The sequence below is a fragment of the Esox lucius genome, chromosome 7 (assembly GCF_011004845.1).
Source record: "Esox lucius isolate fEsoLuc1 chromosome 7, fEsoLuc1.pri, whole genome shotgun sequence".
In the NCBI taxonomy this organism is placed as follows: Eukaryota; Metazoa; Chordata; class Actinopteri; order Esociformes; family Esocidae; genus Esox; species Esox lucius.
The window spans coordinates 7,147,306-7,159,755 of record NC_047575.1 but is presented as its reverse complement, the minus strand read 5'-3'; the positions used below and the strand labels follow the sequence as shown (position 1 = coordinate 7,159,755).

Here is a 12,450-nt window from a genome sequence, read left to right as displayed (position 1 = left end):
CTTGCTGGTTAATCAATTCAGTTGTCCTTGACGACGCCAATGGTAATGTTGCGTTGTTACGAAGTTCGTGTCCTGTCGTACTTTTTTGTTACACAATGCCCTGCCCAGGACCGTCTGTTTGCGCTTTCCTTGGGTACCTTACTGTAGTTGGCTATCTACTGTGTAGAGAACGCTTGTGCAAATCGTGGAGAGGGTGCGCGTCTATATAGAACTTTCTTTGAACTCGGTAAGTTGCACGACAGATCCGAACCTTGTGTTTTGAATTGATTAATACCTGGACAGTCCGAACGACGTGTAGGCCAATAGGCCTAAACTATAAACGTTGCATGTTTTTGACGTAAATTGTAAAGGTAGAAGCTCTGCACACGTATGTACAATTACAGACGATATACAGCATGTCAATATTAATTGATAGTGATGCTATATTTGCAGCTTTGCCTTCTGCATTATTTTGTCTGCCTTTTATTATAGAATCAGCGCTATACATTCTATTTTAACCGTCTTATTATTCATCGTTTTCTGCACATGAAAAGTGCGTTAGCACTGGCGACTCAATCAGACGTTTAAATATAGCCTATTTCGTTAAACACTCGATTTTTATTTACTTTGAAACAATCTGAGACTTCCATCAAGACGGTAAGCTTATTTTCAATGTCTTCATTTGGAGGGCGTTGGCTGAAATATCCAACATGCTGACTTATGTGAATCTTACCCAGAATGTGTTTCATATTAAGATTTTTTTTTTTCAGTTAAGTGATGGACCTTTGGGGTTGAGGCATGTAAAAAATACATCGGACAAGGTACAATTCCTGTGCTGCGTTGTCCTGCTAGGAGCTGAGAGGAAGTTTTTTTTACATTACTTAATTTAGTCTCCGGAAAAACCTCTTAAAATGAAATGTAAATAGATTTTTCTAAGCACAAGGCAGAGGACAAGAATCCTTTGATTGTAAATATCAAAAATGTATGACGGTATTAACATTATCAAAAGTATTTACCACTTAGACCTTTTCACATTTTATTATTACAACATGAAATCAAAATGTATTTAAAATATATTTTATGGCACTCTTCAACACAAAAATATTCCATAGTGACACTGGAAATTGTTCTAAATGATATAATATGAAACAGAAAATAATTGATTTAATAAGTATTCACCCTGTTGCCATGAAACACCTGAATGAGCTGTGGTGCAACCAATTGTCCTTAGATGTGATTAGTTGAATCCAGTCAACCTGTGTGATTTCAGGTTAAACAGCTAATCTCAGTTAGAGTTTGCCAGTATGAATGTGTGACTCTGAGACGAAGTAGAAAAAGATTGGCCTCAGTGATAACACAAAGAACACCATCCCTACTGTGAAGCATGGTGGTGGCAGTATCATGCTATGGGGATGCTTTTCAGGGTCTGGAAAGCGTATGAAGTTAGAGGGCAAAATGGATGCCATAAAGTACACAAAAATCTTAGAAGAAAACCTGCTGAAGGCAAGTGGCCTAGCTGAGACCTTAGAGAAGATTCAACAGGACAATGACCCCAAACATACAGCCAAAGCCCCACTGCGGGTCCCCATCCAACTTGATTGAGCTTGAGAAATGTTCAAAAGATGTGCAAAGCTGGTGGAGACTTATCAAAATAGACTCATGGCTATAATTGCTGCCAAAGATGCCTCTACCAAATATTGACTAAAGGGGTTGAATACTCATGCAATCAATCATTTTCTGTTTTATTTTTGTAATTAATTTAGAACAATATCCAGATTTTATTTCTCATTTTGTAAGTTGTTTGTGTAGATCAGTGCCAAAAAAAAACTAATACAAATTTGAATGAATTATGTTCATTTTATGTTGTAACACAATAAAAAGTCCAAGTCGGGTGAACAAACTATTATCTCTTATTCAAATGAGAAAATTATTTCATTGTTCATAAACATCACCAAAATATTAGAAGAAATTTGAAACAGGTTTACAAAAAATAATTACACATTTACACAGGCATGCATCTACACCATGCCAATGTTAAAATAATTTCCTTTGTACCTCTACAAGGTAACATAACAAAAACAGGGGCAGAGATGGCCTCAAAGATTAGGACCAAAAAATGAATACCCCTTTGAATTTCTTTTTTATCCATTTTAATTGTTATTAATTAAATGCAGGATTTATATTTTACCTCTCACTCCATCTTCCATTCTCTCTTTCCCTCACTTCTTCCCACTCCAGCGACCTCTCTCTCCTTTCTTTTCCTATACATTCTGTTTTTTTTGAAGACTTTGTCTTTTAGAAGAGGGCTAACATCAGAGGTTGCATGCAGGAAAGTCATTATTCAGAGGTTATAGACAGTTATTCAGAGATGTGGCCAGAGCAGCAGCTATTATTCCTGGGCTCCACAGACTATTTTGACCTCAGAGCTCCACAGACTGTTATGACCTCAGTGCTCCACAGACGGTTATGACCTCAGTGCTCCACAGACGGTTATGACCTCAGTGCTCCACAGACTGTAATGACCTCAGTGCTCCACAGACGGTTATGACCTCAGTGCTCCACAGACGGTTATGACCTCAGTGCTCCACAGACGGTTATGACCTCAGTGCTCCACAGACGGTTATGACCTCAGTGCTCCACAGACTGTTATGACCTCAGTGCTCCACAGACTGTTATGACCTCAGTGCTCCACAGACTGTTATGACCTCAGTGCTCCACAGACTGTTATGTCCTCAGTGCTCCACAGACTGTTATGACCTCAGTGCTCCACAGACGGTTATGACCTCAGTGCTTCAAAGACTGTTATGACCTCAGTGCTCCACAGACTGTTATGACCTCAGTGCTCAACAGACTGTTATGACCTCAGTGCTCCATAAAATGTTTGTTTGCTCATATTTCTGTATGGCTGCTATTAATCCTGTTCCCAGACACTTCCTGAGGATGAGGTTAGTCTGCTATATAAAACCATCACTTATCCACCCTGTGGAGTGCTAGAAACTTGGCAGGATACCCTGAAGATATAACCTAACTTTTTACTACATTTAACTACTGTCTGCTAATATAAAGGAAGGTTTTGAGTGAGGAACAGAAGGGTTCAAATTAAGAGACCACTGCAAATTGAATGCTTCTGTTCCTCACTCAAAACTTTCCTTTTCAACTTTTTTGGAAAGGAAAGAAAAAGGTGCAGTGGTCTCTTAATTTTTTCCAGAGCTGTATGTACATATGTAATACCAAAGTCATTCTGATCTTTTAGTTCTCTAACAAATGAATTGGTCATGGATCTATCAAATGCCTTTGCCTGTCAACCCTAGAATATTTGTTAGCCATCTGCACTTTTCTGTACAACCTAACTTCTCCTTTACTTACAGTACTACATTCTGGGAACTAGAAATACAGTAACAAGAAAGAGTCAAAGGTGGAGGGAGGAGGTAAAAACAGGGAGACAAAGAGAAGAAAAGACAGAGTGGGAGAGGGGAAAAATAGACGCTTACTACTTTTGGGTACATTTAACCTTATTACGAGTGTCTGTGAATGTGATTATAAGGTATGAATGACTTGTAGGCTCATGTAGGTTTGTGTCAATGAACCACTGATACATTTCTGGTTCATGTCTATAGGCAGCTGACAAACACTGGTATAAATGTATTGCTGGATGGATAATTTGTGAGCTGAGCTATAGAGTTTCTGAAAATCAGTTTTTCACAGACTGTTGACAGCTCCAAGCAGACTGCCACCAGTCTACAGACTTCCTGTTTCTCAGCTTTCCTCCACATTCTTTGGTGATAAGCTCATGCCAACATACCAGCCATGGAATCCCTCAACGTTTCCCCAGCTGCTAAACGGTTTTGTCTGTTTGCACATGTGTGTGTGCCTGTCTGTCTGTTCGTGTGTTCATGCGTATTCACTCACATGTGTCTGAATTCTGTCTTAACCAGATGATGTCATTGTACCAAATCTAATTGTGTCTGTCATCCGTGCCACTAGTTCGGGGGAAGTAAAGCACCAATCCCTTTTTTATGGCCAGAGAGATAAAAACATAACTGTAGAGGTATAAACAGTGACACCACTTTGGCATTCTGTAGAATCTAGCGGTTGATATATATATATATATATATATATATATATATATATATATATATATATATATATATATATATATATATATACACACTTTGCTCAACGAGCACCGGCCACAGATGTTTTGGTTCTGCCCAGTGTTCCCTCTCTGCTTTGGGGAACTGCTCCAGCTCTACTTGCAACAGCCTGTAGCACCCCCAACACAGCATACTACGCCCCAGATGCCAGCGAGTTATTTTAGAGAAACAAGCCTCGACTGCTTTGTTTCCCAATAACCCTGATCTATGAAGATCATATCAATTTGGATTAAAAGGCCAATGATGTCATCTTTGTTAATAAGTTTCTGTACGTACATGTCTGTATTTGAAGAATAATGATCAGATAATGATGATGATGCATTGAAGCATGGCTGGCCAAAGAATGGCCATTCTTCTAATAGTTAGAGTAGCTAAAGGAGGTGTGATTGGTTCATCCTGAGATAATAAATGTATGACATCTTCTTTTAGCATGTTCTCTATGGCAGCAGCCTTTCTCAAACTTTGGTGCCAGGGAATAACAAATGATGGCCTTTCTCCTCTTGGTACCGCTTGCATTGTATTTTACGATCCTTTTTTTATTACAATTCGACTACCCTAACAACACATTAATGGTTTTCACAATGGTCCATCAAGCAATAACTTTTTCTCTATTGTGGCTGTTGGAAACCATTATGTTATTTAATGAAAAATAATATGGCTTTTAGGCTACTCCCATATTGTTAATAAAGCCACCTAAATATGTTAAAGCAGGTGAACCAATTTGAAATCTGAAGGAATGGTATTGGGAAGTACATAAAAATGGCAGGAAAGATAATGTTCTTTAGAATAGAGGCAAACAAATAACACATACATGTTCCTGGGCATTATGCCTTCACTTAAAGAAGTAATAGCTCAAATTGTTCTGAGGTTAGAGGCAAATTCGTATATGAATGAAATAGAAAGCACTATGTATTTGCCAACCGCTAAATAGTCCATATTGGGGGCACTTGCGTTACTCCAGTCTTATGAAGGAAGTGTTAAGTAATCAATAGGTCTTTTTCATGAGTAATTCCACGGACCTGTATGCATTCCTCCATGGACCTGTATGCATTCCTCCATGGACCAACGCTTATCTGTGGAGCTGGGTTTGAGTAACGCTGTGGTCTTAGCTTAGTATAGATACCAGTTCTCCTTTGGGGGAATAAAAGCAACATAAGCAGCAGAGGAAAATATGGGTAGCAGAAAAAAGAAAGAGAATGAGTGAGAGAGGGTGGAATAGATTAAAAATATGAATGATTTGAACAAAGCGAAGAAAACTTGAGAGGGTGTGGGTTGGAAATGGATGTCAACTCAACTGAAGATTCATTACATTTTTAGAAATGTTCTGTGGGACTCCTTAAAAGATTTGTTTGTTCTTGTAAATAATATTTGAAGTCTTGCAAAATTGGTACAGACGTTACATAAATGAACGTGCGTTTGTGCGTTTTCAGAGCAGACATGGGCTGATGTATGATCTTAATTCTCTCATATGTTCCTCAACTCTCAGCCATTTGAATCAGGTTGAATTTACACACCAAACGTATTTTTGAATGATGAAATACACTGACTAAATGCACTCACATGCATTTTACCCATGTAAGAAAGTATTAGAACATTCCGTCTAGTAGACTATTTCATTATTACAATAAAAAAAAACTCAATTGTACGCATTGTAAAAAGAATAAATGACACAGAAACAAATATTTTAAATATTAGATACTGAGATGCACATAACTCAGATCTGATTCACTGTTGTAAATGTCTTAAATTTCAGTGTGCATGCACTGAAAAGGGCCAGGCTATTTGAGTCTGTGGTCAAACTAAGGGTGTGGCGGACATTCTGTGGGTTCTGACAGGGGTGACAGATTGCCTAGCAGTTAGAGCGTTGGGCCAGTAACGAGCCCCTTGCCAGATCAAATCCTAGAGCCAACCAGCTGAAAAGTTATTGTGCCCTTGCGCAAGGCTCTTGACCAAAATTGGTTGGTCCACTTGAGCACGGATAAGTGTTTCCATGTTACACTGCACGTACAACAAAATACTTTTCAAAATGATCAACTTTTCTTACACCATAAAGTTCTCTGTTGTGTTTGCAGATTTAGCACGTATCTCTGGTTTTGCAATCCATGGGTTAACCATGGGGTAACATTACACATTATTACATTTAAATATAAGTTGGTATATATGCCATGGGTCCTTTGTACCTCTTGCGTTTTACATAAGGGGCCCTGAAGAAAGGGTCTCTGGGCCTGTCAGACAGCTGTCAACATTCCAGATCTCACCGCAGTCCGCCAAGACATTCCTTCATGAATACACCTCCCTGCACAGAAACACCACACACACACACGCAGTCAGACACCATGTCCACACATAAAAAGTCACACATTAAATCCATAAGAACCTGCTGCTCTGTAATGGTTTGTCTAGGCTATAATCTCAATGGGATGTTTGGGTTCCTCTACATTCTCCTTTGATTTATTTTGCAGTAATCATTGCCCTACAATAAAGGATAATTTTTCTCATCTATTTGTGATCTATGGCAGGGAACATTGTGGTTTGCTGCAGACCTTTTTATGTGCTTTCAACCCTCCGTTGAATTTTATTCTATTTTATGAAGCTAGTTCTTGCCTATCGGCTGAAATATAAGTGTCATGGCTGGCTCAACACGTCTGATACTGTTTGTTTGCTTTCATTACACAATAAAGCAACCATGCTCAGTACAATGTTCTCCCTTGTTAAAAGACTGTGAACAAATTGCACCTTATCAATGCCACAGTAAATATTACAGAACGGTTACCTTGGGAACAGAGTACACCCACCCACATCTTGTTCCTAATCTGTTCATTGTGTTCATTGTGACTGAATATTGTTTAGTCCCTATTGACCTTTCAGTTTCAGTCCCTTCATTAAAAATCCTGCACAACTAGAACCACACTGCCCCTCCGCGGTCATGAAAAGAAATGCAAGTGCCCAGTTATCTGTACAATTCCAGATACGCTGTTACAACCGACAGCTTTAAATGGTACTGTGTACTCTTCAGGACTTTTTCTACTGGCAGTAGTTTCTGAACTTACTTCACCACTTATGATAAACAGTGCATCTTATATATGCCGTTCTCTGCATTTTTCAGGAACTGCTGGTGCCATGTCAGGCAGTATGAATTGCAAATACTGCCGGGAGGACCTAAGTGGGAAGACGTATGTCAAACAGGAGGACAAACCGGTCTGTGTCCGATGCCACGACAAGTTCTGTGCCAACACCTGCACTGAGTGCCACCGCCCTATCGGGGTCGACTCCAAGGTGAGTGTGTCTAGGAACATCTCTGGTGTCATAGAAACGTATGAGTAATGTTTTGTGTGTGTCTATATGGGTGTGTCTTTACCTGCAAACTGCGTGTTATCATGACCACAGACGGTGCGTCTAGACATGTTTATGAGTGCGCAGTCTAAACAGCGTAAGAGAGGAAACGTTCTTTCCCTGCTTCCTTCCCTTGACCTCCCTTCCTGCCCTCCCTCCCTCCCTTCAGGAGTTGCAACATAAGGGCCGTTATTGGCACTCCGACTGCTTTCGCTGCTTCAAGTGCTACAAGCCGCTAGCCAAGGAGTCCTTCAGTGTTAAGGATGATCGCATCATGTGTGGGAAGTGCAGCTCCCGAGAGGACGCCCCTCGCTGTCACGCCTGCTACAAAGCCATTCTAGCCGGTAGGGGATAAATGGTTCAAACACTCTGTAACCGGTTGACACTTGACCACTGTGCTGCCGTTGTGCAACATTTCTTAACAATTTCTTAATTGACCAAAAGTTTCCATTTCAGGGTCAATGTGCAATTCAAACAATAGCTAAGCGTCACCCTACAACAATTTTGATTAATAGTTCAAGGATTGAGCTGGAAAACATGCCCCCTTTCAAATGCAGAATCGGATATACAAGTTTTGAAGCTTTATAGAGTTAGTTTACTTTGTTTAAAGCCAATGGAGTAAAACAAGCCTTTATTTTGTGTTTAGAATTTTGACATTTGAACTAAGCTCAATAATTAATGGGTATGTAATTTAATGAATTGGCTTACAATTCATGTGTTTATTCTACAGCCGCTAAGGTTGCACAGGCATTGGTTCCTGTTTGAACAATCTATATCAAAGCTGAATACATCCATTATTACAGTATTCCATGTACATAACAGAGATAAATCGTATAGTGTAGTAGAAGGTTATTGTAGTACAAAAACACCAATGCATTTTCTCTGTGGCCAAACATTTTACGGACCACGCAAGGGAATTTAGATAGGTAGACTATGCGCCATTTTGTCTAAGTCTTTGGGACGCTGTGTAAAATGCAAATTAAGCCAGAATGCAATGATGTGCAAAGCATTTATCCCTATATTTATTTATAAATAGTATAAAGACAACATATCAAATTTTGAAATTGAGAAATGTTATTGTTTTTGGAAAAATACCCATTTTGAATTTGATGCCAGCAACACATTTCAAGAAAGTTGGTACAGGGGCATGTTTACCACAGTGATGTATCACCTCTTCTTTTAACCATAGTCCATAAATGTTTGGGAACTGAGGAGACCAATTGCTGTAGTGTTGAAGGTGAAATGTTTTCCCATTCTTGCTTTATATAGGATTTCAGCTGCTCAACAGTTCAGGGTCCCAACATGTTCCACTGGTGACAGGTCTGGACTGCAGGCAGGCCAGTTGAGCACCTGGACTTTTACTACGGAGCCATGCTGTTGTAATACGTGCAGAATTTGGTTTGGCATTGTCTTGAAATAAGCAAGGCCTTCCCTGAAAAAGATGTAATCGGAATGGCAGCTTATGTTTCTCCAAAACCTGTACATATTGTTCAGCATTAATGGTGCCTTATCAGATGTGCAAGTCACCCATGACATGTGCACTAATGCACCCCCATACCATCACGGATGCTGGCTTTTAAACTGTGCACTGATAACAATCCGGATAGGCCCTTTCCTTTTAAGCCCAGAGTACATGATTCCCAAAAATAATTTCATATTTAGATTTGTCTGACCACAGGACAGTTTTCCACTTCACCTCAGTCCATCTTAAATGAGCTTGGGTCCAGAGAAGACGGTCGCATTTCTGGATATTGTTTGTTTATGGTTTCTTCTTTGCATGGTAGAGTTTTAACTTGCATTCATGGATGCAGTAACGTACTATGTTTACAGACAATGGTTTTCGGGATTGTTCCTGAGCCCATGCAGTGAATTCCACTACAGAATCATGTCTGTTTTTAATCCCGCCTGAGGGCACGTAGATCACAGCCATCCAATATTTATTTTCGGCTTTGTCCCTTGCGTATAGAGATTACTCCAGATTCTCTGAATCTTTTAATTATATTATGCACCGTACCGGAAGGCAAAGCTCTCGATATACTGGTCAATTTTTGATTTGCATGATCAGTCTTTCACAGAGTGAAGAATCCCTCCCCATCCTCACTTCTGACAGACCCATCCTCTCTGGAATGATCTTTAAATACCCCATCATGTTACTGACCTGTTGCCAATAAACCTAATTAATTGTGAGATGTTCCACAAGGTTTTTTTTAGCATTACACAACTTTTCTAGCCTTTTCTTGCCCCTGTCCCAGCTTTTTTTAAACATCTTGCTCAAATTCAAACTGGGCATATATTTTTCAAGAAACAATAACATTTCTCAGTGTCAACATTTTATATATTATTTTTGTACTATTTTCTATTGAATATAGGGTTTAAGTGATTTACACATCACTGTATTCTGTTCTGCTTTACATTTTACACAGTGTCACACCTTTTCTGGAAATGAGGTTGTAGAATACTATGATCACTTTGGAAGAAATTCATTCAGACCGCAACTGTTATAGATTAAATACACATACAAAATGTGATCCGCTCGTGTTTATCCCTCTGTCCTTTGCGCACATACACAAAAAAAGTTGATTCCGCAACCACAGCCATCATTTTGATTACATTATTTGTTGAATGTACCAATGACAGATTGTCCCATTAACCCTTTAGTGGCATGTGTATCTTTTCTAAAGGCACAGAGAATGTGGAGTACAAAGGCACCGTGTGGCATGAGGACTGCTTCACCTGTTACAGCTGTAAAAGACCCATCCGTTCCAAAAGCTTCTTGACCAAAGGCACAGACATCTACTGTGTCCCTTGTCATGAGAAGAAGTTTGCCAAGATCTGTGTCGGCTGTAAGCAGGTAACCAAGTTGAACTGCTTTTTAATGAAAAAATAAATGATGGGGCAAAGTGGTGGACTTAAAACCAATTGTCCTCTTGCATAAAAGACATAATGATTCCCTTGTAAACATGATCCCTCCTGACCACTGCCTTCTGACCGCTGCCTTCTGAACGCTGCCTTCTGAACGCTGCCTTCTGACCGCTGTCTTCTGACCGCTGTTTAGGCCATCACATCTGGGGGAGTAAACTACCAGGATCAGCCATGGCACTCAGACTGTTTTGTCTGCAGCTCCTGCCGGAAGCCTCTGGCTGGGACACGCTTCACCTCCCATGAGGAGAAGGCCTTCTGTGTGGACTGCTACAAAACTACTGTAGCCAAGAAATGCAACGGCTGCCAGAAACCCATCACAGGTTAATACACACAAAGGCAGACACAGACAACACACACACATAAACTTTAATGCTACTATTGATCCTTTTACACATTTGTCATTGTCTGGTTGTTCGCGGTCCTCTACAGGTTTTGGCAAAGCCACCAGTGTGGTAAACTACGAGGGCAGCTCCTGGCATGAGTACTGCTTTAACTGCAAGAAGTGCTCCCTGAGCTTGGCTGACAAGCGCTTCGTGGCCAAGGGAGGGGATTTCTTCTGCCCTGAATGTGCCAAGAAGCTCTGAGGTGAACTTGGAACAGAAACAGAGGGCTTGCAATGTCAGCTTGTCAGGCTGAATTACATAAAAAAAATTCCCAGAAGGAACTTCAGTTGTGGCAGTTGGGATATAATAAACATTTAAACAGAAACAAACAAAATAATGTTTTATGTAAGATAAATGTATATCACACAAATCCATTTTCATTTAAACTCTTTACTGATGCCAGTACAAAACTGTAGTAACTATCTTGGTTTTAAGAGATAAAGACTGGAATCTGGCCTGTTGGAATGTGATGTTTTTATGGATTATTAGCTGTTTGGTGGGGGTGTGCTTAAAAACATTGTTTTACCTTTAACTTTACTGCTTTAGCAAGTGCTGCAATTATTTGGTATGTAAACAGTAAGATATATTGTAACAATAATCAAATATATTTTTTAAGATTGAGTTTATATTACATAGGATGTATTTCGACCCATGAGAGCAGTGGTAGTCAGTGTTAAGGATAATTTAGCTAATAGCTGTGATTGGTAAATATAATAGCTGTAATAATTATAATAGCTGTGATGGTTGATTTTAAACTTTTTAGGTATCAATTACCGTGCTCAATGGCCTCTCAACTCTAAAGAATTCCAAAGAAATGAACTGCATGTTTGGTGTGTTGCATTTGTGTGAATCTATAACCAGGAATAAAATAATATATTCCAAGTGTCATTTCCACTTTCTGTGTTTCCATGCGTTAAGAAGGATACTGAGGGCCTTTGTCGTCAAGATCATTGTATTTACATTGGATTGTCATAAATGTGGATCAGGAATATACTGGGTTTGACGTTGTTCAAATAACACAGAATGTGAGATCCTCTGACCCAGGGACAATTGCCTAATGCATCCAGTCATAATGTGTGCAGTCACACTCTGTTATTATCAGGCAAAACCAGAGAAAACCAAACTAGCGCTTCATCAGTTACCAATCTGGTTATGTGCGCCCACCTTTGCGCACATGATTGTCACGTATCTTATGCGCGCAACTGTTGTTTTGATTAAAAAAACTAATGTTTTAAAATATTCTACAAAAAAATCTAACGCAACATGTCATAATTATTTTGCCACCTATTCATTTTTAAAGAATCCAATAAGTTATCTTATTTTTTCTAAAGTATCTGTAATCCGATTATAATATTTTGTCGAAGCTGTTGTCGAAAGAGATGACAGTTTCTGTTTTTGTGTACTCCATGACTCCCCAACACTGATATACTGTATATATGTGTATGCAAATGTATAAATAAATCAGACCAAAGGTAGGGCTTGGGGCGGAGAATTTCCACCATGTGTAGGTGACTACAGGTCACTCACACACACACACACACACACACACTAGAAACCACTAGGTCTCTCACACACACACACACCCACTAGAATACACTACAGGTCACACACACCCACACACACACTAGAAACCACTAGGTCTCACACACACACACACACGAACACACACACACACACAC

At 39.6% G+C, this 12,450-nt stretch overlaps 1 protein-coding gene across 1 annotated transcript; it reads left to right on the top strand.

The window, feature by feature from the left end:
- The first annotated feature begins 34 nt into the window (after positions 1-34).
- Positions 35-11,659, top strand: fhl1b (four and a half LIM domains 1b). The gene is made up of 6 exons (XM_010903002.4): positions 35-226; positions 7,240-7,409; positions 7,636-7,810; positions 10,148-10,317; positions 10,522-10,708; positions 10,818-11,659. The coding sequence occupies exons 2-6, from the start codon at positions 7,254-7,256 to the stop codon at positions 10,970-10,972; spliced, it is 843 nt and encodes a 280-aa protein (XP_010901304.1). The 5' UTR covers positions 35-226; positions 7,240-7,253; the 3' UTR covers positions 10,973-11,659.
- The last annotated feature ends 791 nt before the right edge of the window (positions 11,660-12,450 follow it).